Raw genomic sequence first — 27,057 nt, forward strand, 5'->3', positions numbered from 1 at the left:
AAGTGGTCCCATGCATTAATTGACCCTTGGACATGCATTAATCCATTAATTAATGCCTAGGCCCTAGTGTCACCACTGACACTTAATGGCCAATAATGGTCCTAGGGGCAAACTGACACCATAGTTCACCTAAGAACCTAACAAGTATAACTTGTTACAACTTTTGCCTTTGACACCCATCGTTTTCACAAGATCCTTGGGCCTTCAATTGTAAAAAAGTAGCTTTAACCTCACATGTGCATCTTTTAATTGCACATTTGTCAATTAAACATAAGCAAAGCATCAAATTTTCACATCCTCGTGGCACTATCATTCTCATGAGTAACTACATTTACCTCCTCTATCTTCACACTACTTTTCTTTGCAGGTTGGCTGTCCTTTTGTCTCAATCTTGTTATCTTTAGTGGTTTTGCTTTTGCCTTTCTCTTTCTTCAATTGAAAACAGTCTCGTTTGTAGTGCCCTTTCCTGCCACAATGATAACACTCCACAATTTTGCCACGAGACTTGCTGTGTGCTTTATTTTTAGAACTGCCCTTTTGCTGAAATCTGCCCCTAGTGTGCAATGCATTAGAAGACTTGTTTGTTGAATTATTTTGCCTATTGAGTTCTTTCATCAGCAAAGAACTCGCCACATCAGAATATAACAGCTGAGCATTTGAGTTACTCAAAGCTGTCCTAAAAATATCCCAACTTTTAGGCGAAGTGCATAGCAAGAAAGTAGCCTTGAACTCATCATCAATGTGAAAATTCAAAGCAATCAACTGACTGAAATTAAGTTAAACTCATTCAAATATACAGACATGGCTATATCTTCCTTCATGCAAAGGTCCGTCAACTTTTTCAGCCAATAAACCTTGATGGCTGCACTTTTCTGAGCATACAATTCCTCAAGTCTTTGCCACATTTCATATGCAAAATTCAACTTCTCAATGTTAAAGAGCAAGTTTTCTAACATTGAGAGCTCTATGGTAGAGCGTGCAAGCTCATCCCAATCTTCTTGTTCCATATCTGCTGGTCTTATTCCCTTCGCTTTGATGGGCTTCACCTGTTTCTTCTGCACCAAGACATTGTAGCACTGTTTTTTGCCATATTGCAAAATTGTGTGCACCTTCAAGGTTCTTGATGTGCAAAAGGTTGTTGCTGTCACTGTTTCCAGCCATGATTTGCAGCACTAAGTTGACTCAAATGTCAGTAAATGCAAGCCCAAATGTCACACAAATGACCAGGTATGCCGCAAGTACCAACCAATAGTGAAAAAACAAGAAATTGCAGAAATTTCAGATCTGCAAATTGATTTCCAGAATTAGAGAATGTCTATTACTGCACTCCACATTCAATTACAGCCAGATTTATAGGCCAATGCACGATTGCATGTGAAATCCCCAAAATTCTGCTCCAAATGCATTCTCACGCACAAATTTGACGGTTGTGGTCAAAAGCCCCAAATTTTCAAAGGCAAATCCACCCAAATTGCATCAATACATGTACTCAAGTGCATATACCAGGCAATTCTTGCACAATTTGATGAAATTTTGCAAAAGCCCCAATTTTCTCGGGTCTGGTGCGCACAAATTTCAATGAAATTGACAAAATTTCACTAAACTATGAAAAGCCCCAAATTTTCCAAGCAAATGTGCACCAAATTTGCAATTTTTGACTCAAATTGTCATGTTCTACATCAAAATCCCCAAGTTTGGAAAAAGCCCCAATTTTTCAATTCAAAATTTCTCACTATGCTTATGCATGTGAATGCCCGTCAATGGGAAGAGGAGCAGACTGCAAAAAATAATAATAATAATAATGAAAAATGGCGGTCGAATCGTGATGCCATGACAGCATTGACTTGCCCCCTTAGTCAGGCTGACTCGCCCAACCCGTTCCCTCCTCTCCAAGCCATCGCTTGCTCGCCCAACTCATCGCTTGCTCGCCCAACCCATCGCTTGTCCAAGAGACTGTCACTTGCTCAGGGTTGACGACGCCTGTTGACTCTAACTAGATCTCGTCATCTACCTCCGGTCAATTCCAGCTCACACTTGATTGTCTCGGCTCACGCCTGATCCATCTGGTCAAGACTGACCTACCAACTATTGCCTGCCTTAGGAAGCATACACTCCTTTGTTTGCTTTGATACTAGTTTGTTAGCAGAGTGCATGAGGATCAAGACACACGAGAGTGAGAGAGAGAGTGAGTATAGAGTAGAGACTGAGGAAGAGAGCAAAAGACTCAATGTGGGTACAATCTCGAAGTGTACCATTTTTGGTTTTTGATAATGCATATGTAGTACATGTGTAAGGGTGTGTGCACACCCAAACACAGTAAAAGGCACGGTGACCCTTTATTCCTAGCAATTGTCATTCAAGCTTTCACTTTTCGCAATTAAGAGATGAAGGATAGATCAGCAAGGAAGAGCATGTAATGGTAAGGTGAGAAGTGACTCTGGCTGCAGCCATCCAACCGCTTAAAACAATGAGCATTCATCAACTCCCACATTGCCTATGAGGCTTTGATAAAAGCAGCAACATGTTGCAAGATCCAACTTGGAAGGTGAAGCATCCATACTAGTAGAAGAGTAAGTCTTCAATTGTACCATAAAGAAACAGTGAGCAACCCATGTCTCTGACAAACCTACGTGTTAGTCCTACACTGAAATACAAAACGCTACAAAAGATATTAAAATCTACAAAAATAGAGTGTTACACTGAGGTGCTTCAATTTTATTTTTTTTTAAAAGAGTAAAGCTAAAATGAAAGAGTAATAGAGTGATGAATATGAAAATTTGGAAATGTGGAAATGTGCAAAAGACAAATTTAAAAAATCCTGCAGTTAGAGTAGTCGAAGAAAAAGTAGTCTATGGGTCTAACTCATTAGTCTAAGCAACTAAGAATGCTAAGTAATGTGAGACTAGCCATAGGGCACTAGCCTACGTGTGTGGCCACCAATGCGCACGGCCATCAATAGGTCTATCCCAATGAAACTCATGGTGAGCTAGGGAAGGAATTTTAGGTGAGAGTGTAAGAGGAGAACCCGGAATGGATACAAAAAGTGCTACTATTGTGAAATCTAATAGAGTAGGGTTAGTAAACCACTCATCCAAGCCTTCAAAAGACCTATAAGGTAGGGGCCGAGGAGGCTATCCATATGCTACATGGCCAACAACATGGATAGTAGGAGCAACTGGTACAACAATAGGAGACATAGCTCTGCTGAACTGTCCAAAGAAACTACCACCCGTTGATGCAGTTGTAGCCTCCTATGGTTTCTTGGTTGGAAGATCTTGGGCCTTAAGGTAGCACCCTTCATCTACATGGCCCAAACGCACTAGTGTATACAAAACCTATCCTTTTTAGGGAGTTGCCACTAGATGTGTTTTGATTCTTTGGTATCTTTGATTTTATCTAAGAAAGGGATATCCGACATCATTTGAACTGCCTTCCAAACTTAAGGGTTCTTGCCAACTCCAATGTTTCCCTTCGTAGAAGTGACTACCAAACCCCCCTTTGAATATGAAAACAAGGAAGAGAACTTCTTGTAAACTTGGTCATGCAACCTCGCATAACGCGAGAATTGGCATTCAAACTCATAAAAAGTAGGCAATCGGGGCAACAAAATGATGTGTTGCATACAATGGAAATATTTAGAAAGTAACTTTTTTAAGAAAAATATAACATGGTCACCATCTAACTTTGAGTAGCCAATAGTGGTGAATATATATGGCCAACTTGACTTTTGGATCATCCCCTTCCTTAATAGAAAACTCCTGCAATTCATAATTGAGATTCGACCTGTTACCACACAACGTTCTTCAAGGAGATGACTCGAAGAACCCAAAACTAGGGGAAAGTGCTATAACTAAGAGTGAAACTCTAGAAGTAACCCCTATATTAACTCGATATTTGTTATAGCATTGCGAGCTTTCCATTGACATATATGGTCAGGGTAAGCTAGTCGAGTGTCTAGCATAGGCTCTAAGCCAACTACTATGTCCCAAATACCCTAAGACTCAAACACTTGTTGCATCAAGTTGGCAGTAGTGCAATTCAACCTGTTAAAATGAGTCTTATCCATAAAAGCATTCTTGGCCGTAGCAACCAGAGTGGTAGCGCTGAGGGAGGAATAGTATGGATGGTCGATAGGTGTGTGGGGCAGGGGGGGTGGGGGAGATGGGAAGAGAGTGGAGTACACTTGCAAATGAACTCCAATGTGCCCACCATGCATGTGTGATGTATGCACAATGGATTAATAAGTGGGCGGAGATTGACTAGGCATCCGCTTGGTAAACACATGAGTAGGCCAAGGAGGGAGGCAGAGGGTGGAAATCCTTGCATGGAAGTGACCCATGTAATGGCAAGAATATTTGATGCACAAGTATTCACTCTAACTTCTCTTTTGTCATGAGCCCTACATCTAGCCAAGAATAAGGGATGATGCACTGATAAGGCCATAATGTCTCTTGAAGTCCTCCAATGATGGAGAAGTCTAAAGAGGCACTATGGGATCCTAAGAGAAAGGAGTCTTTAGTCATTGTGAATTGGTTATATGTCATTATTGTATCTCACACAAACCAAGCTCTCCATGACAACTACACAATACTCTTTAAAAGAGCACCAGCTCTGATACCATGTGAAGTGATGCTAGTTTGCACTGAGAAAACACAAAATGTACAAACACAAGAATTCAAAGAATGCAATAAACACAAAAGCACAAAACACAAATAAAGAAGAAAGAGAACTTTGAAGTGAATGAATGAATGTTGCAAATGAATGAAAGAGTGTGCAAATGCTCAAAGATAGAGAAATGGCAGTAGCCAAAGAGTGACGTCCACCAAAGATAGAGCAATGGCAGTAGCCAAAGAGTGACATCCACCAAAGACAAACCCAGAGGGCTATAACCACTAGTTGGAGCTGAGCAAAGGGTGCTGGCCGCAAAACGTATTATGCAGATGCTCAAAGATAGAGCCATGGCAGTAGCCAAAGAGTGACGTCCACCAAAGACAAACCCAAAGGGCTATAATCACTAGTTGGAGCTGAGCAAAGGGTGCTGGCCGCAAAACGTATTATGCAGCCAGTAGGAGTATGTCAGAGATGAAGGCAACCACCAAGAACTATACAGCAGCCAAAACAACTGATTAGGCTGCAAACACAGCTGCTTGCCAAGGTTAAATGGGCAAGGTGGCAACTAGGAACAGATAGACAGGTGTTGTGGTAGTTGAGGGAGCTGTCCAACGTGGAGGAGATGAGCGGCAAGCTGCCGCCTGGATGCAAACAGCAAAAATGTAGGCTGGACAGGTCAGTAGGATAGGCTGAATGTTGATGTCAGGTGAGCAGCAGTGAACAGGCCTGATGGAAACCTCCTAAGGACTGATTGCCAGCTGGAGAATGGGCACCTGATGTGGTGAAAGAGGGCTGATTGCTCCACCTACAAAAAGCAGAAGTGGGATGAACTGAGTAGTGTGAGCAACCTCCTATTTATAGATGTGGATCCTCCCAAAGTTTGCATGTTTGCTCATGGGACACTGAAACTTTGGTGATCTTTAAGTTTTGGGGCTGTTTTAATCAGCTAATGAAGATTTAATGTGTAATGCATCTTTTTTAGCTTAACACAAAGGAGGAAGGATTCTTTCATAGCAAATCAGATATACATGCAAGGTGTTCAAAGCTGTGAAAGATTGCTGATAGGAAATAATATTTAGTGCATCCAAAAGAATGGGTGCTTCTTCATCTATGTACTCCATCAAACATAGACGCCATGGACTAGTAAAATATTGCATTGACTTCTTGAAAGTAAAGCAAACCTAACTTATGAAGGTGGTTTGCTGCATGGTCTAAATGGTTTCTGATAAATAATACCTAAGACAACTTAAAAAGCCATTAAAGAATCAACCAATGGCACGTGTCAACGAGAGCGTCACATGAAGTCAAAATTTTTTAACTCCTTTCATTCGAATGCATGATATGTTAGGATGAGTATCTGTTAGTTGTGTACATTTCATGGGTGTTGAGCACATTCACTAGGCTGCACTAGGGCACCCATGTGGCAGTTGGGTGCCTCATTTAAGGCTAGCTCGATTGTATCAGGTCTCATCCTGTAGTCTATATATTCTCCACTCCTTTGCTTCTATTGTATTGGATCACATCAATTTAGAGAGACAGAGATTGGAAGTCCTGGAAATCGCACATGCCACCATCCATATGGTTTTTGTGGTACATCTCATGTCTTGTGCTATGCATTTCATTACCCGTTCATCGATTCTTTGATTTCTTGTGTTCTTTCACCCTTCGTTCTTCTCAGTGTTCAGCAAATGCATTCTTCTGCTTCCGTTGCTCATTCTCACATGGTATCATACAACCAATGCTGCTCATTCTGGTGCTTTGTGCTGTTGTTATTCACTGTGATAGATCTGCTTCAGGCTGGTCTTCTGCTCCAGGGACTGCTAATCATTGTACTTGCACTGCTGATGTCACCGTTTGAACTGGAAAACCTGTTGTGATTGCTCCATTTTCAGCTGGCTGAACCTTCTCCTTGCTGTATGAGCTTGTACACCCTGCATTTCGATATAGAAAGACCTCATTTAAGTTAGGTTCACCTTACCCTTGATAGCCAATCTGGTTTTTGCCCTTTCCTGGCTAAAACTCTAGCTTTTCAACATATCATGCATCATATGCACAGCAACTGCTTCCTTTGAGCCTCCTATGAAGTCACTTACCTGGCTAAACAGCCGTTGACATTGTGTTTCTGACTGGAATGATGATGTCATCCGCTGTTTTTGACATAATTAGGCAGTCGCCTATGCATCTTTTGACTTCTCACCCTTTCATTTTAAAGGCTGGTTAATCCAATTTACTTCAATGCTAGAGAGGGGTTCACGTGTGTCAATTATTCATATCCTTTCTATGATATGAACTATTGAACCTTTTGATTATTCAGGTTGGTTGACCATGAGTACCCTAGTTATCTCTTACTCTCTCTATTCTCCGTCATATTTTTATATATCACCAATTTTTATTATGACCATTCTTTCTTTTTCATAGAGGGTAATCGTAGTAATTACCAAAACATAGTCTCAACAGGACAGCATGACCAAGAGTATAAGCATACAGTATGACCAAAAGCACAAAGGGTCTATATGATTGATAGGGGGCTGAAGAAACTGCTGTCTGCCAAGAAAGCAAGTCCTGTCAAGGGAGAATATCTGCCAGCTCAATCATTTCAAGCAGCCAATGAAGAAGGCCTCTCAAGTGGACTATATAACTGTAGTCCATATGTGCCAACCCCTCCAAAAGCTTAAAAAGTGAAAGAGCACTTACATATCAGATTGCACAAGATCCAAAAGCTTGCAATTGGACAGGTTCTTTCAATACTAAGCAGATCCACATCTGAGGTATTCAGAGCTGTGAAAGACTTTTAAAAGGACTCAATTTAGTGCATTCCAAAACAAATCGAAGCGGTGCCTCCTAACCTGCATACTTAATCACATGCATATCACAGAGGAGAGCAGTGAAATATGGCATTTACTTCTTGGATGATGTAACTTATAAGGAAGCTTTGCTTCATGTATGTGGAGGGATATGAGCAGTTGGAATGAAGTTTCATACAAGTGAAAGAAGCCAGAATCCATGTGATTACACAAAGTACAAATGTTCAGTAGAAGTGTAGTACAGACAAGAAAACAAACCTGCACTTTTGAGGAGTCACATGATAACATAGTGAAACAAAAAAAGCCCCACTTTTTGTATAATATGATTATTTCAGCCACTACCAACCATGAAGACAATTCCAACCAGAAGGAAAATTTCAACTGCTTCATGGAACTGTTGCCAAATGAAATTCTAAGAAGACAGATTAGATATTTGTTGTCCAGCATCATCAATAAACATTAAATAGATAGGATATATGGAAGAAAGAGGATGATGCATCTGTACCATCGATGCTTCACCAAGATATGTGACAATAGCATCACTTCTATCAAGCTTGTCCTTCATTATTACTAACGAACACTTCGGGTTCTCTTGTAGGTCCTGCAATATCATAACAGTAGATCTTGTAAAGAAAAACTCCTCTTTCCTCAAAATTGTATTATCCACCTTCTATTTATCTAAGAACTATGTTAACAATGGAGGTTCACACATAGAGACACTTTCTATTTCACAAAACCATTGTTTATATACGCAGTGAAGTATCATTCGAAACAACTGCAGTAAGGATGTAAAATGATCGGTTCTTATAGAGCATGAGAGCATGCCTATAACTACACATTACCAGGGTTTAGAAAACTGTTAAGGCTGTAACAGTTCAGACAGTCTGTAGAGCACAAAAAAGCACCAGAAGTTAATAAAGAAAGTAGACTTCTGCAGCCAGCCAATCTAGCAGCCCTATTAACAACCTGCACATAGCTCCACACCCCAAAGCAGGCCTTTATCAATCCCCTTCTGAAAGGGGACACTACAGCAGCAGCCAAAGTTTTTTCCAGTATGAAATAAGAATGGCAGTTGTAACTCTCATTCACTAGAAAATTTCTTTATTTCGAGAATATTTGATATAGAATTCTCTGTGCCCTCTGTTATTCTCAGAGCTGTCTACACCCTGTCTATTTGAGATGTCTACAAACAGGAATGATATGCAATGTGTATAGCTTTGCAGCTGCCAAGTTTGGAGAGGGGAATGATATGCAAGTGTTTAGATATTCACAGTTATGTCTGCCAAAGGAATAGTGTCAAGATTTACATTGATCCCAAGAACCTGGAAGACCTGCAACCAGCACCATACCTGAACATAGTAAACCCTAATCCTAACCATCAGAAGACAACCCTTCTTTTTCCTGAAGAGAATCTGTGCAATGTTATATCCAATAAATCTATAGCATGGCTGTTTCTAGCAGTCATACCAGGAAATAGTGCTAACTATGAGCTCCCATCTGTGACAGTGCCCCTGAGTATAGAGTCTGGAAAATCTGACATGGCAATCCTGCTCAAAAGTTGCCCCAAGTCAAGATAAGCACCACTCCCCTCTCCATTCTCATCTCCGCAGGCTGGGCCTCTATCCATGAGGCAAGCAATTGTACCCTATGTAGCAATCATAGACTCTACCACGCCCTGAAACACCATCCTAAGGGATCTTATCCATACCGCTGAGCCCTAGGGTCACCCCATGCAATGTCTCAGTGTCTGTTCTGGCTCCCCACATCTAACACAAGGAATAGGGTCTCTATCGTAACAAAGCCAAGTACCAACTGCAAAATTCCTAATGAGCAAGTAACCACAAAAACCATGATAGCTTTCAAGGTCTAAAGTTGTCCTCTAATCTCCTCTAGAAGTCAGTAAGGGAATGTGATAAGATACCCTGTTCAGTTCAATGTTGAGTCACTCACTGGCTGACTCTAGTCCTACTCACTTGGATCCTCCTCTCCATCTAGTGTTGTATCCAAAAAAGTTGATATCCTGCTCCTCAAGGCCCAACCACAGTCACAAAAGAGGCTGCCTCCTATACGCTCAATACCTCCAACTATCCATCATGCATGCCTCAAGAGTCAAGTCCATGGTTGTCAAGTACAAAAGATACAATATGGTATGGTAAAATATAGTACTAAATGGTACCTTACACTTTTATAAGGGACAATACAATATTAGAATGGGAAAAAAATAACTTGATTTTTTAAAACTATAAATAATAGAATGTGTTTAAAGTCAAAATAGCAATGCCAATAGAGTATATGAGATGAATATATGAGGCCACAAGCCCAAAATCTCTGTGGCATACGCTAGTGGCCGCATGCGCAACATGCACTACAAGTTACAACTTACATAGAATGACAAATGCAAATGGATACAAAAAGAAGGCCTAGAGTGAGGTATCACTATCGTCATACCAGCCCCACCACCATTTACATGAGAGTGCTCATCAACAATCTAAAGATGACTCCTCAGAGACAGATGGTGAGACACTCTCGTGGTCATCCTCGCTGCTAAGGTGACCATCATTATCAAATGATGGCTCCCTAGGCAATGTTTCTCTAGGCAATGGGATATCATCATGAGGCATGGGACAAGACCTCCTAGAGCCCCACCTCACATAGGACTACAAACCATTGGAGCACTCCATGTTGATGTCAAAAGGGTACCAAATGACCAAGCTCCTACTACCACCTACCCAAACTCCTTGCCCACAAGCACACTAACTACAACTATCACTAGTGTCAACTGCCATTAGCTCTCTATAGAGCTCTGCAAAGATCAACTCCTCCTCCCCATCAACTTGTGATGCATACTTGCAAGATTTTTACCTGTAAACTTGAAGATATCAACATTTACCTACATATCAAGGTGAAATTTGTAAATCGTAAAGTACAGAGTTGAAAAGAACAAGCTGAATTTAACTATATATTCTCAAGACTTATGGTTTAGTATTTATCTACTTGGGACTACCCCCATGCCAAGCATGGCCCGCATCATGTACAAGCTAGTGCGGAAATAGACTAGCCTCTAAGCGTAGTGTGCTAAGTCAATTGTGAATCTTCATATGTATGAGAGAATAGGCACTCCAACTTCTCACATGCACCCAAAGTGTAATCCTAGGTAGGAAATCCATGGCCAAGGGCTAAAGAATCTCCATTGTGTAGCCAATATTCTACCACCAAAAGAGGGGTGGTCTCAAGATCAACATAGCATCTCGATCCTAAAATGGTTCAAGGCCACTCTACTAACATATCCAAAGGTGAGTTTCATGTGTCTCGCAGTGATGGCTCTGATATGACTCTAGTATGAGCCTCTTAATCATCAACTAGGTGGTCAGGGTCATCATGCTCTCCAGAGTGTGATATCGCCCTATCTAATGTGACTCCGCACCGTGACTGTACTATGCACACACGCACATAGATGCTTGGAGAGAGAGAGAGAGAGAGAGAGAGGCTTCATGATCATTTAAAAAAAAGAAACTTGCAAGCTCTTTAAAAAAATAAAAACTTTCAAAAGACAATGCATACCTCAATGATGACTTGTTGAATGTGGCAGTAGATGAACATGCCTATCATTTTCCTCCCCCTCTTGTTAGTGTCTATGGCCTACAAAAAGTACATGCTAAGTGAACATGACACTAGTATGTTGATGATGCCATGTTTCAACTTTCTTTCAATCATTCAATCCATCAGTGAGAATGGAGCAACCATACTTGTCCATGCATCTTGAATAGGATCAAGGGCTCTATCGATCCTTTTCTTCTCTACATCAATTTTCTTCGTCCACATATCATTATAGGTGACACCAGTCCATCCTTCGTATGGACCCACAAGGGCAATAGCTTTTACCATCTTCCATTGCTCTTGCTTCAGGACATTAAATGCAATATACTACTCAATGACAATGCATACAATCTCAATGTCCCCAAGTCATTGCCTTTCTTTAAGAAAGAAAACAGACCTACACATATTATCGGGGGACTTGGGAGAGAGTGGATTGCCTCTCTGGTGCTGCATGAGCCTCCATTCTTTGTCTTATGTTAGAGCCAAATGCAGATATGGAACCATCACCACCAACGCTGGAGGCTTAGTTAGAGCCAAATGCAGATATGGAGCCATCACCACCAACGCTGGAGGCTTAGTTGAACACAAGCCTACGTTCGAGGCTTCATTGTGAGAGGGTGTTGGTGCCAACATACACCTCCTCTAGTAGATCCCCCTCTCATCTTGCTAAGAATCTCGTCTGTGACATTTTAAGGGATCTCCTTGCATGGAGCAACTTGAGCAACTTGCCCCCCCATCTTTGAAAGATATTGAAGAAGTCAAGCCACACCACTTATATAGTGTTTCCCACAATGCTTGCACATCCAATGGTGGGAGTTAGATTCCTTTGTGTCCTCCATATGGATGGCGCACAAAGTTTAGGCCTCATGCTTCTCACTTGTCATGATGCTAATGGACACTTTGCGGCCTCAAGGGGGTGTGGTTTGGTGGTGTGGGGGGAAACTCGAGAGAGGGGGAGTGTGAGGCTTCAAAGAGAGGGAGAAGCTTGGGGGAGAGAGGGAGAGTGAGAGGCTTGAATTTTTTTAATTTTTACTTTTATTTTCTTTTTGGGGGGGTAGTGAGAGAGAGAGAGAGAGAGAGAGAGAGAGAGAGAGAGAGAGAGAGTAAGAAAAGAAAGTTATATTGATGTCTACAAAAGGCCATATCCACCTGTGAGACCAAAATATTACATCTAAGAAGTACTAGGAATTTCCCATGTCCCAAAAAAGCTGTCATCTAATGCTATGACTAACTAAATGGAAAATAAACACTGAAAAATACATAGCTCATGAGTACAAAATGATATACAATGTGGAACTACTCAAAGGACACTCTCATCCCAAGATATCTCAATTGCTTAAGAGGCACTCTCATCCTAGGATATCTCTCATGGGTCTATCTAGCATGGAGAGGCCAAAGCGGCGAGGTAGGGTCCCTTGGTGGCAGTGTAATAGGGTGGTGCCCTCTAGTGGGACCGTCGATCGAACCAATGAGGGCTTTATAGTGGAGGAAGTAGTCGACACTCTATAAAACTCGGTGAGTGCACGCTCGTGTGTGGCTCTGTGTCTCTACTGCTCTGTCCGTAAAAGGTGCCCTCTGTGGTGGCATTGCTCCAAGAAGAAGAGCCGAAGACAGCTCTAATCCAAGAAATCAATAACTTGGATAGTGGCCTGATTCTCTCTCTAAACAAGCAATGGAAGTGCCCTTGGATCTGGTAGTATACTAGGCATCTACATAAGTAGTGCTCCTCCGTCTTTGGCTCAAGCTGATAAAGCTAGTAAATCTTGTCCTTTGGTGGCCATATCTACGTGTCTCAATCCGGAGTTGGTGTGAGGATGTATGAAGCTATCCAATGACACATCATATACCATGAGACAAGTGTGCATCCATGTATCTCGAGCAAAAAACAAAGACATCGGGTGATGTGTAGAAGATACTTCCAATAGAAAGCCATCTTCATCCCCAGATCCCTGTAGGTGTCACCAATACCCTAGTTGTGTGTACTTGAATAATGTCCATCCTAATGATGCGATTCAGCTCCTCTTAGCTAAGCTCCAAGTGAGGGCAATCCAAGCTATACTATTGTGGCGGAAGGTGATCCATGTGTAATCCATGTAACTGTAACCATGCATTTGCCCGAGTATACCAGCCCGCAATATCCCCCTATAATGCTAGCTGTCTAGATATCTCTAGTGCGAACCGAAAGTATCTCTCTTGACAAGGTTCAAAGCCTATGCAAGAAAGTTACCGACTAGAAGAGGGCCTGTGCCACTATGGGTGGTGCTCCCCACGTGGCCAACCATGACCGTCCTATAATTCGTAGGAACCATGGTGTCTACAACTTTCACGATTGATACTATAGCATTAGCTAACCAACTAGTAGGGAAGCCTTCACATAGAGCCCTATTGAATAGGTAGACTAAAGCAGGTGCCAAGATACTGGCATATGATAGGTGCTCTACTACTAGTCCATCATGATCTTGGGCCCAACTGTTCTAAAGTCTATCAATGGCATCGCGAACCCTCGCTGTGTTGAAGAAGGTGGATGACATGGGTTTGTCCTCTAATGGTCGAGGCAACTGTTAGAATTTGCTGATTCTATGGGCAGCACCCAATGTAATTTGTGTGGTGTGGACACTTATTAAAGTGTCAATGTAAGGTGTGTACACCTAGTGTCTTAGAAACTTAAAGTAGTGACACTAGGCTCTAGAGTAAAATAAACCTAACTCTAGTTAGTTGGTGGAAGGCTGATTAGCTTGACCTAAACATAAGTTGTACTTTCACTCTATCTTTCATATTCTAGCAAGTTCACTCTTCTCTTTTTGCTTCAGCTCACTCTCTTGCTGTCATTGTCTCTCCTCTCTCTCTCCATAGCTGGCTGCCAATTTCCAACCTTTGGTATCAGAGCAGCTCGTATGCACGGATTCCATTCAGTCACATCAGTCAGTGCCATCCCGCCCAAGGTCCTACTGCTGCCAATTTGGTTCTCAGCTTGAGGAAGAGTTTTCAGCTGCTGTGAGGTGCTGCTGAAGTGGAGGAGGAGCTGTAGCTAAGCCGTCTCTTGTCTACTCTAGATCTATCCATCTGCTCCAAATCTGTCCAGTTCAGCCATCAGCTCCAAATCTGTCCATTTGCTCCACATCTGTCCAGCTCAGTCATTTGCTCCAGATTTGCTATTTTCAGCCTCTGCGCAGTCCTGCACACAGCCCAAGGAGCTGCTGTTTTGGAAGAGCTGCTGCTGTTTTCAGCTCTGCCCGTCATTTTCTCAGTCTTGCCCGCCATTTTCTGCAAACCCTAAAAAGTGCAGAAACCCTAATTTTCAGATTTGGGGTTTTCTCAAAATTTCTGGAATTTCCAATCTATTTCAGCCATCTCTTCTCGAATCTCAGCTCATGCTGCCCAAAAATTTGGGGATTTTGCTAATTTTTGCTCCTAGAGTTCGAATTGACAACCAATTCGAAGAAATTTCTCAATTTCTTGGACATTCCCACCAAAAATTCGGGGCTTTTGCCCAATTGGAAGCCCTTTACGCAAATTGTTACCAAACTCATAGACATCATGCAAATTCTTCCACATTGGCTCAAGAAAATTTAGGGCTTTTCAGTTTTTTTGATCCGGCACGCATCACAAGGCAGATTTCAGCTGTTGTTCACTGCTGACACACATCCCGAGGCGACAGTTCTACAGAAATTCCAGCTGTAAGGTACAAATTTCTTCAATTTCTTTGAAATTTTAGAAAGAAATTTGGGGCTTTTGCTCAACACGCACTCCAAGGCAAGCAACAAGCAATACAACAGCATTTAATTGCTATTACAGTCAGATTGGGCAAAGAATTTTGGAAAAAATCAATAAATTTAAGTAAGAATCAGCATTAAGTTGCTGTATTTTGTACTTTTGTGGTCACACATGTTGAGGTGGGTATGGTACAGCAGTATAGTGCTGTAATTTACTGGCTGAGTGCTGATTTATTGTGCACACTTTGGCATTTGAGTGACTATTTGGTACTTGTTTCTTAATCTGTGGTGGGGGATTTTGGTACTCTCAGGAGTATACTCTATACTTCAGCATTGAAGTATTTGGCTGCAGATTTTTGTCTATCATTGACAACATGGCACGTCAGGGGAATAATGATCAGAGCAACATCCTTGGTGTCCTCACTCAGGAGGACAAACTTGATAGCTCAAACTACCCACTGTGGAGTTTTATGGTCCGTAACCTTCTTGTGGCAAAGGACTTGTGGGACTATGTTATAGGTGATTTGCAGCGACTAGGAGATCTTATACCTCAGACACCTCAGTGTAACGCTCGAGGACAGGTTGTTGGTGCTGTTGGTGGTGGTATTGGTGCTGCTACTGCTATTGCCCCTCCTCTCCCTCCTACCGAAGATCAGAGGAAATGGGACTCAAAAGATGCACAAGCACTTTCTTTAATTGCCTTGGCAGTGAAAAGGGCAATTATTCTGCACATTCGATCTTGTAAGACCTCAAAATCAGCATGGGATGTACTTGACATATGTTTGCAACACACAATAAGACCAGGATATCCTATCTCCACAGAGAGTTGGCTAATGTGACCATGGATGAAGGTGATAGCATGACAGAGCACTTTACTCACATACATAATTTGCATGAGCAACTACTCAATGTTGATGGGATCATTCCAGATGTTGAATTGGTAAATATCACACTAAACTCTCTTCCAAAGTCATATCTTGATTTCCGCACCTCTTTGATATTTTCTTTGAGGGGGGGCAACAGCCCCTTACATTTGTGGAGTTGAAAGGCCTCTTGCTGCAAGAGAAACAGACTCAGAAGAATGTGGCATTGCGTTTAGGTGATGTGGCTATGCTTTCCAAGTTCAAAGACAAAGGAAAAGTCAAGCAAAATGTAAAAAATGAACAAAAGGGTGATGCTGGACAGCCATCAAATAAGGTTGTCCAAGACATAGAAAAGACTAAAAAAAAGAAAAAATGCCATTATTACAAGAAGCCCGGTCACTATATCGATGAATGCAAAAAGAGATTGGCCAAAGAGAAGAAAAAGAACTACGGTTTGGCTGTCCAAGAAACATTAGCCAACAAATCTATTGATGATGATACTTCAACCAACTTTGTAGAGCAGGACTATGCATTTCTCACATGCAGTTATGATTCTTGAATGGCTGATTCAGCATTTAATGCTGCTGAAACGTAGCAAACATGGTATTTTGACAGTGGGGCGTCAAAGCACATCACTTCCAAGAAGTGTTTGTTTACCTCTTTGCATTCAGCCCCTGCTGGGAAGCATGTTACATGTGCGAACGGCAGCAATTATGATGTATGTGGCATTGGGACAATCACTATTACTATTGCAGATGGTTGTGATTTCATGCTTTTAGATGTCTTGTTTGTACCTAACATTACAATGAACTTGTTGTCTATCTTTGCTTTTAATAAGCATGGCTTTCAAGTCATCTTTGAGGATGACAAATGCATTGTTAGAGACAGAGAGATGGATTATGCACTTAGGTTGTCCAACACCCTGTATAAGGGTCTATTTTTGTTGGATACATATGACAGATAGTCTCATGATGCTTTAGCAATCACTACTCTTTCGTCCACTATCCAAAATGTGGAGCTATTGCATGCCTGCTACGGACACATGAGCTTTGGGAGTTTGATGACCCTTCAGAGATGTCATATGGTAGATGCATTGCCTCCAGTGGAGACTCCACCTCCTCATGCATGTGAGGGATGTATTTTGGGCCAGATGCATAGGTTTGCCTTCAAAAAGGATGGTGCAGTGAGTGCTGTCCGAAAAATGCAGCTTATTCACTATGATGTTTGTGGTCCCATGAGGATACGTACACTTGGAGGTCATCAGTACTTTGTTACATTTATTGATGACTACTCTTGGTATACATGGGTGTATGGGCTGAAGGTAAAATCCAATGTATTCATGCATTTCAAACATCTTGTTGCAAAACTTGAAGCTAAACTAACTTAAAGTGCACACACTTCGCACAAATAGAGGGGGGAGTACATGTCTCATGCTTTTGAGACATATTTGCTTGATCATGGCATTATGCATCAAGCCACTGTTAGAATGACTCCTCAGCAAAGTGGTGTTGCTGAAAGAAAGAATCGAACTCTTATGGAGATGACTCGTTGTATGCTAAAAAGCAAGGGGCTACCTCATAAATTTTGGCTAGAAGGCCTTCAGTGTGCAAATCATGTGTTGAATCGTGCACCCACTAAGGCACTGAAGACAATCACACCGTTCGAAGCTTGGCACAGCAAGAAACCCAAAGTAGACTATTTTGGGTATTTGCTTGCATAGCCTATGCACATGTTCCGAAAGAGCTTCGTGGGGAGCTTGATGACAAGGCTGTAAAATGCATATTTATTGGCTACAATTCGAAGAGCAAGGGCTATCACTTATATAACCCACGCACAAAGAAAGTCTTTGTCAATAGGGATGTCCTATTTGCTGAAAATGATGCATTTTCACATGATCAGTTTCAAATGCCAGCCACCCATGACATTGATGATGTCTTTGAGGGTCTTTTGCCACTTACTTTGGAGTCTATGCCTGCTGTAAATGGCAAGACAGACTTAATACATACAGCAAGCTGTTGCTGCACCATATGCTGCCGAACAGCAAGGTATCAATGATGGTTTGCCACATGCAGTGGAAGAAGCAGTACAGCATGAAAGGGCTGCTGTAAATGCAGCCAAAATAGTCCCAAGATGGCTGTTACAGACTCTCCAGGAGAGAAAAATGGATGCTCCTATACCTCAACGCACTAGAGGGGCTACCAAAAATGCAGCAAATGATGCAGGGGGGGCACATTTGATTGATTTTACGGAAGTTTATGAGCTCACTATTGGATGATTATGAGCCTACTTCCTCGGACGAAGCTCAGCAAGATGTATATTGGATGCAAGCCATGCAGGATGAGTTAGACTCTATTGCCACTAACTCTACATGGGATCTTGCGGATTTACCACCTAGCAAGAAGGCCATTGGCACAAAATGGGTTTTTAAACTCAAACACAAGGCTAATGGTACAATTGACAAGTACAAAGCACGGTTGGTAGCAAAAGGCTATGCACAGAAGAAGGGCACAGATTATGAAGAAACTTTTGCTCCTACATCCCGTATAGGTATGGTGAGATGTGTGATTGCTATGGCTGCAAATTATGGCTGGAAAGCACATCAGTTGGACATTAAGACAGCATTATTGAATGGGGATTTATATAAGGATGTTTATGTGTCACAACCTCCATGGTTTGTGGTTAAGGGGAAAGAGCACATGGTATGCAAGTGCTATATAAAGCTCTTTATGGTCTCAAACAGGCTCCTCATGCATGGTACTCCAAAATTGATGCTTATTTGGCTAGCAAAGGGTTCAAAAATAGTCCAACTACTCCCACTCTATACATTAAGAATGAGGGGGGGGACTTGCTGATTATCATTCTTTATGTAGATAGCATGCTGTTCACTGGACCTACATAAGAAAAAACTGCAAATTTTAAGGCTGAATTGAAACATGCATTTGCTATGTCAGATACGGGCTGCCTACACTATTATTTGGGGATTCAATTCACCCAAAATCAACATGGTATCATCATGTCATAGTCACAATATGTGGATAAGCTGTTACATAGGTTTAGTATACAAGATTGCAAACCTATGTGCACTCCTATGGAGCCAGGAAGCTGTCTATGCATGATGGTGAAGAGATGTCTAATGTTGCAATTTACAGCCACGTTGTTGGCTGTCTTATTTATCTTTGCAACACACGCCCTGACATTCAATATGCAGTATCTCATGTGAGCAGGTATATGCATAGCCCACGGACCATACATTGGCAAGCTGTTAAGCGAATCTTCAGATATTTGCAAGGTACTCAATCACATGTATTATTATTTCCTAGGGGGGAGACTTGTACTTATAGGCTTACAGTGATTCAGATTGGGCTGGTGATGCAAACACTAGGCAATCTACTAGTGGACACTATTTCTTTCTAGGCCGTTCATGCATTTCATGGCTAAGCAAGAAACAGCCTACAGTGGCTACCTCATCTTGTGAGGATGAGTACAAGGCAACCTTCATAGCAACAATGGAATGTGTATGATTGCGCAGATTGTTAGCTAATCTACATTTACCATTGGAGGATCCTTCATCCATTTCTTTCTAATAGTCAAAGTGCTATTGCAGTAGCACGAAATTCTGTGTTTCATGCTCGCACGAAACACATAGAGGTGCATTACCATTATATCAGAGAGAGATGCTATGCAGGAGAGATCAGCTTGACGTATGTACCCACACAGAAAAATGTTGCAGACATTTTCACCAAGGCAATACCACGTGAGAAGTTTGAGGCTTTTCGAAAGTTCTTAAACTTGTTACCCTTTGGCGATTGATCATCATTGTACTTCATCACATTGGCACTGCAGGGGGGTGTTAGAATTTTCCGATTCTATGGGCAGTGCCCAATGTAATTTGTGTGGTGTGGACACTTATTAAAGTGTCAATGTAAGGTGTGTACACCCAGTGTCTTAGAAACTTAAAGTAAAATAAACCTAACTCTAGTTAGTTGGTGGAAGGCTGGTTAGGTCAACCCTTGACCTAAACATAAGTGTACTTTCACTCTATCTTTCATATTCTAGCAAGTACACTCTTCTCTTTTTGCTTCAGCTCACACTCTTGCTGTCATTGTCTCTCCTCTCTCTCTCCATAGCTGGCTGCCATTTTCCAATAGCAATGAGAGCTACCCATGTACCTGGTATAATGAGGTAGCATATGCATGCCACGTATCTAGGGAGGTGATGAGTGTATGGGCTCAAGGCTCCTGGAACACCTTCCATGCCTCCTTGCTATCCTATCCCAAGAATATCTAGTAAAACTTGTGCTCCAATCTGGATAGAAATGCCCTTCTCCTGCACCGCACTAAGCTGTGAAAGATCGAAAATGTCTAGCTCTGTGTGCAGGTCCCTCATGTCAAGCCTATGAGACAAAAATAGATACATCTAAAGTTCAAGGAATTGTTGTGTTTCCCAAGAAGGATAAAGAAACTATAGTCTAAAAGGAAACATCTAGCTAGGAAACAACAAATAACTAAAAATACTAAAAACACACTAAGGTTCTAATACAATATGAAACTAATCTAGGGATCAGTATTATCCCAAGGTATCTATCATGGTTCTATCCAACATGGACTTAAACACCAAGATAGAGCTCCTCAATGGCATGCCAGTATCATTTGTATCCTCCAGTGGTACCTTGAGCACAAAGATGGACCAACGAGCCACAGGTGGGATGCTCTACATCTCTTGGTGACTCTACCTAAGGTGACTCCTTGTGATGGAGCCATGATTCTGTCTAAGGTATGCTTTGAAGTCTCAGGTAAACCCGTAGCTTTAAAAAAGTTAGTAAGGGTGTTGTGAATCCTCAAGATACCTCCCTCGAGACTATAAGATATTATCTCTATGTCAGTACAACTCCAAAGGGACGAGTTCAAAGCAATGCTAGTCTAGGAAGTCCATCACCCTAGATACTAGTCCAAATCCCTCATAGAACAAATAGTAGAAGTCCCCTCTAATCCTATAGTACATTGGGCACTCAGACTTCAGCTCAAGCTGGCAAAGCCAGTAAATCCAGCCCTATGGGGAAAGGAATCTGTCCCATAGCAACAGGTCTCTATCCATAACTGGTACAATGATGTGCAAAGTTAACCAATGGCACATTGTAGTCCATGGGACAAGTGTGTGTCCATGTATCTTAGCCACATCACAAACCATCAGAAAGACACATGTAGAAGGTGCTTTCGGTAGAAAACCATCTTTGTCCCTAGATATGTTCACTATAAGATCTTTCTCTCTTGATAAGGAGGATGTAGTGCATCTAGGTGGTGCTACAACCCTTCTAGGGTATTTGAGCTGAGCACAATACCATCCACATATAGTGGTAGGGGTATCAACACTCCCCAAGATGATTACCTATGGCCTACTGAGCTCATCCTACTCCAAATTCGTGAGCGGATTTATTCATAGCCTTTCTTCATCCAAAAATCCTAGCCAAAAAAAATGAAATAGAAATCGACTTCATGCAATAACTAAGGCTGCAACATGCAAAAAGAAGCATAGACTATCCCAAATAACTACTATAGAAAAGTTTTTTTTTAAATGATGACAATATACCTTTGTGTGTGGTGCCAAAGTGCTAACTGCAATAAGTATGCTTCCATCTTCATCAGCCACAATGTCAAGAAATGATCCATATGGAAAGCCCTCAAACTTCTGTGCATCACGAACAAGCAGCTTAAGAGAAGAATAAAATCAAAATTTAATCTCTACGTTAGAGAACATTGATACCAAACTACACTAAGTTATCATGACCTCTATATAAGCCAAAACATTGGTTTAAAGTGCACTTGAAGAGCAAGATTGAAATGTTCACGGCTGTTAACACGTGCCACCCACCACAGTCTTGCTCAAAAGGCCTAGATTTCTCAAACTAAGGTTCAATACTTTGGTAAAATATTTATCAGAAAACATTCTCAGACAAAGATGACGTATGCCTAAGGACACACAACAATACTACTAGATAGTAGCAATAATTTGTAGCGATTCTATCAGACAAGATAGGACTTTGAATCTCAACAGGTTGTAGGTCGAATTATGGTCAAGTGAAAACATGTCACAGCAACTATCAAAAGATGTATGGCCCTTGTTTTCAACATGTCAATCTCTATTATAAATGCCACAGCCAATATGTGTGTGTGTGAGAGAGAGAGAGATGAAATAACCATTCATTTATGGAGGTTTACAACCAGGCCCATGATAGGATCCCAACACGGCCTACATGAGCCCCAAAATGCTTTTCAAAACAATAAGTAACAGTAGCATTCAGGAGCAAAATCTTTATATCATTTCTATTCAGCTGTGTGAGATCCTGAAAATCATACCATATAATGCAAACATCTGTATAAAAATCTGAAATCACCTGAGATACTGTAGACATAACAGCATTTAAGCTTTTATCCAAGACAGTCCGTGCTTCTTCAATAATCGAAAGCCTGGCAGCAGTTTTCTGTATTTCACAACATTAGGCGAGTCAGAAGTTAAAACTCAATGCCAATGCACGCAAATGAAAAAGTTGTCAGCTAAGGTTTTTGATTAACAGCAACACACAGTTCACTACTTTCCAGACTTGACAGAAGCATATAATCATGTGTCCGCATTTTATAGTTTATAAAGAGCAGCAGTTGGTTGACAGTTGATATTTGTTTGTTCTCTTTTACCCCAAATTGGCCACCTTCATTTGGCTATATTTTAAAGGTATTGGTTGCTCCAAATGTTTGCCCAAAGGTAATAATGAATGTAAAGGATCCAGTTTTTCTTTTATTATTGCTGAGCCCATCCAAATAGTGTTCTGCACTCTTAGACCTTCCACTATATCTTGGAGTGCATGTATGCTTACAATGATTTGATGCAAGTGAGGTAAGATATGTGTAGATATTCCAACTGTGTAAATGCATAAACCAAATCTCTTTTGAGGTATGACAAAACTCAGACAGATGTTCTCCCAACAAATCTCTAACCCTCTATCACCTTCACTTTTCTCATTCTTTGAGTAGGACTACACCAAAGTCGTGTAATGATGGGAAAAAACTGTTAAGTTCATTTCTATACTCTCAGCTAAACTACCCAGCAAACTGGTGACTAACCCTATTGCTACTACGCCAGATGGACCTACTCCTACCCTGCACCATTTGTGTTGACACCGCTTGCTCTCAGCCTTTCCCCTCTTGCCATTTCCACCTCCCATTCTTTGCTCTTCATCGCTATCATGAGGACATGTATTTTTAAAACCCCACTTAACATGTGGATTAATTTTTAATCGCATGGTTAAGTAAATGTTGCACATGTGAAGTGTAACTAGGGTTAAAGTAAATCTACGAGCCTGAGACCCGAGGAAATCACGGGATCTCAAAGGCAAAAGTTGTTGTGAGCTATACCGCACACGTACTTGGTGGTATCTAGTACTAGTTGTTGGCCTAGGCCATTCATTTAGCCATAAGTGTCAGTTGGTGACACTAGAGAAATGGCATTCAATAGTACCTAATGCCAATTTGATGGTCAAAGATGGCACAGACACACTTGGGAATGGAAGTTGCCTAGCCAAATTAATTATTAGCCAACAAAATTATTTTTCATGGTACTAAAATTATTATTAGATTAATTTTTAGTATTTAAAGACTAAGAATTAATATTTAATTATGGATACTGCTGGAAAAACAATTTAGAAAGGCTGCCATGTGTCAAAAATGCCCATGCAAGACTGAAAAACGTCTTTGGAGGCTGGAGAGAGACATTTGAGTAGATTCAACCTGCAAGAGAGAGGGAGGAGATGTTGCTCGTTTGATTTGTAGCCATTGGAAGACCTTCTGAGGCAGCTAGGGGTAGAAGAAGACCAATTAAGAACAAATGACAACATCTACAGGTTGTTGAGATAGGACAGCAACAATAAACGACTGATTTTCTTCAGTTCTTTGCATCTATAAGTTATTGAGATAGTGCAACAGCAGTAAATGACAGATTTTATTCAATTCTTCACGAAGCAAGTCTCAATTTTCTCTCTCCTTAGCATTCTCTCTCACCTCCCAACCTTGCTCCAAAGATTAAAGCATTGAGATCACCAAAGGCTAAGAAATTTCAGATTTCACTGATGTAAACCCTAATCTGCAACAGAAATTAGGGTTTAGCAACAACCTTGGAAAGCATGCCAAAAATTGAAAGCTCCAAGACTTGGATTCAGCAGGGCTGAGGTTACTTTTAGTCAAATTCAAGTGGAGGAACCAACAAATCAATGAATTTGGAACATTTTTCATCTCCATCAAAGCGGTTGAAGACCAATTGACTATTCAAATCAAGAGGCAAATCAAATTGAAGACTTTCTGGTCATTTTGGACAGCAAGTGAAGTTGGAATACCAAAAGAGATTGGAAGAATCCCATTGTAAATCAACTTCTTTTTCAATTAAATTAAATAAATACTGAAAGGAGCACCAGTTTTGGGGCCAACAAGGTGTCCAATGTCCATAATTGCTATAACTAGTGCTTAATCAGGTTATTTACCACCCTATCCAAGGAGGAAGGCTGGTTTCAATCGCACCTACCAACTCTGCCTCCTATAAGCCCCCATCACATGGACGTGTATTTTTTATGCTTTGCTTAGCATTTGGCTTGGACATTGATTAAATGTGCACACTTGGGAGGAGAAACAACCTAGCCAATTCAATTGTGGGCAGATGCTATTAATTTTCTCATTAGGGACTAAAGCTGAAATTAATTTTCAGAATTATCAATTCTGGGAAAAAAATATTTAGCTGAAATTTGGATAGGGAAGGCTGCCACTTGGCAAAACTTTCCAATGCAAGAGTGTAAAGCTTGATTGGGGGTTGGAGAAGAGAGACAGACTAATTTCAATTGTGCCAAGCTGGGAAGAGAGGAGTTTTGCTGCAGCCACCTACTGTTTGGGCAGATTTCAGCTGAAGGAACAACAAATTCAAGGCCCAAGAAATCAGGCAACAGCTGATCACGGGTTCCCCAAGGCTACCAACTACATGTGGGGCTCTTGTATGGATAGGGTTGTAGGTTAGCAGCCAATCTCAGTAGGACAGCAGTGAATTTCATCCATCCTCAGTGATAGATCACTACATTTTCTCTCTTCATCTCTCTCTCATATAATCATTCCCTCAGTGGTTCTTTGCCACTTCAGCCAGATATCAGCCATTAAAAGTGTACAACATGAGCATTGACTGCTGTAAACCCTAATTTACAGCAGAAATTAGGGTTTATCAGCCACCTCAGGTCTGATGCTCCAAAGGTAGTGAAGTGCCACACCCACTGATAGGTGTTCACATGGGAAAAATACCCTTCTCCAACTAGAAGGTAAAAAGTACCTATGGATAAGGGAGCATTCATACCAAAACTACAGAAGAGCTTGATAAGTGTAACAAACTCCCCTCAAGTGAATGATGTGAATGTATATATGGAATCAGCAAATCAATCCCCAAATGGTATTAAATCTAATACTTGCGAAAGGCTTCAAAGTTCTCTCTAAATAGAGCTTTTGTAAACACATCTGCCAAGTTGTCCTATGCAAGGACGTAAACCAAGTCAATCTCTCCTGCATGGAGCCTTTCTCTCACATAATGATAATGCACTTCAATGTGCTTAGTGAGATCATGAAATACTAGCTTCTGCACAACTGCACCGCACTTTGACTATCAGTATAGATAGGTGTGGGTGACTACTGTCCCACACTAAGATATCGACCAAAGGGGGCCTGAGCCATACACATACCAATGTAGTTGTAAATGTTGCCTTGTATTCAGCATCATAGCTAGATGTGGTCATTGTAGACTACTTATTGCTCAACCAAGAGATACATAAATCACCACACATGAAACAATTACCACTAGTAGACACCCGTGTATCAAAACATCCAACCCAGTCCACTGTCTGTGAATGCATGCAAGCAAAGAGAAGTGCCTTTAAGATAGAAAAGGCCCAATGTATGTGTGCCTTTAAGATAGCGAAAGACATGTTTGACTTCTTGTCAATGCGTAGTACTCGGGCTAAGCTTTAAGCGTGCCAACCGAGAGACCCGAAACCGAGTATCCAATTCTCTATTACACAAATACAATAGAATTCCAACAACTTGATAGAGACAAATATCAAATGAATCTCCTGCATCCTCAAGTGTAAACATGTGACTTGTTTTAACTAAAGTAGAGATAGGCTTGCACTCGTGTTTGAAAATGTTCATGGACCTGCCCAATGTACTTAGACTATTGCAAAACAATGCCCTCCTCAACTATAGTAAACTCGTGTTTGAAAATGTTCATGGACCTGCCCAATGTACTTAGACTATTGCAAAACAATGCCCTCCTCAACTATAGTAAACTATATGCCAAGATAGTAGTGCAAGTAGCCAAGATCTCTGACATCTAAAACATGCTGTGATTCAGCCTTTAAGGCTGCAATTTGTGTCTCATGAGGTCTAGTCAAAAGCATATCATCCACATAAAGAATGAGAGTCTAGAGATTGTCCCCATCTTTGTGGGCATAAAGCATGCTTTGAATGTGCCAATTACTGAAGCCAAGTGCAATCAAATATGCATGTACCTTTTCATACCATGCCCTAGGTGCCTATTTCAAACCATAGAGGGCCTTATGCAACCGGCACACTTTACTCTCTCTAAGCCGTTCTAAACAAATCCAAGAGATTGTATAAATGTCCTCATAAGGATCATCATTCAAAAAAGTAGTCTTCACATCCAACCATAGTTACCAAGGGTTTTTGAAATGGGAGATATGAAACGGATTTCATAGGTTTCATACAAATTTCGTAAAATGTTGAAAATGGATTTCATTCAAGATATTAAAATATATGAAAGTTTCATATACATATATTGTATGACTCATGTGACATAGAAAACACAAATTGGTGTTATTCATTATTCTATCCAATAACAACAAAGTTATTTCATCATAGGTAGTCACTTCTCCATAGTTAGCTCCCGCCATCACGACATGACACTGCCCCCCCGTCTCGACTGAACAGTCGATCCGTGCCAGTCCTCCCTTCCCCCCGCCTGCGCCAAAACCCCCCCGTCTTGCGCCAGACCTCCTTCCCCCGCTCTGCGCCCTTTCGCTAGTCCTCCCCCCTCCCGCTTGACAAGCCTCTCCTCCCCCCCCCGGCCCTACGGCCACCGCCCTCCCTGCACCCCTCCTACCCGCCCGCCCACGCTCCGCCCTTTCTCGCCCCCCCTCCGTTCCCCCCCCCCCCCCCTGCGCACGCGCTCCCCCACCTCCGTCATGAGGTCACATCAGCGTTTGAAAACAGAATTCCCCCTCCCCCATCCCCCTCCTCGCCATCAACTCCCCCCCTCCCCCAAGCTCCAGTTGCTCCCTCCCCTCTACAGCAATTCTCCCCCGCAGTAGCACAACAGCATGATAGATAGATTCCCAACAGGAACACGCAATGGAAACCTCTAGTTAGACGCCGGCGCATT

General features: G+C 41.5%; 1 protein-coding gene across 5 annotated transcripts in view; it reads right to left on the minus strand.

Moving 5' to 3' along the window:
- LOC148019374 (FMN binding protein) overlaps positions 1 to 27,057 on the minus strand; it is a 135,163-nt gene that overhangs the window by 42,341 nt on the left and 65,765 nt on the right. For all 5 annotated transcript variants that reach the window (XM_087661019.1, XM_087661017.1, XM_087661016.1 and 2 more), the window contains exons 3-5: positions 21,980 to 22,066; positions 21,175 to 21,273; positions 7,921 to 8,016 (exon numbers count right to left, since the gene is read on the minus strand). In XM_087661019.1, coding sequence (XP_087517145.1) covers positions 7,921 to 8,016; positions 21,175 to 21,273; positions 21,980 to 22,066 — 282 coding nt within the window. The remainder of the gene's footprint in view (positions 1 to 7,920; positions 8,017 to 21,174; positions 21,274 to 21,979; positions 22,067 to 27,057) is intronic.

Source organism: Lygodium microphyllum, chromosome 20 (assembly GCF_053477565.2).
Source record: "Lygodium microphyllum isolate KBCC chromosome 20, Lygodium_microphyllum_v1.1.10, whole genome shotgun sequence".
Classification (NCBI taxonomy): Eukaryota; Viridiplantae; Streptophyta; class Polypodiopsida; order Schizaeales; family Lygodiaceae; genus Lygodium; species Lygodium microphyllum.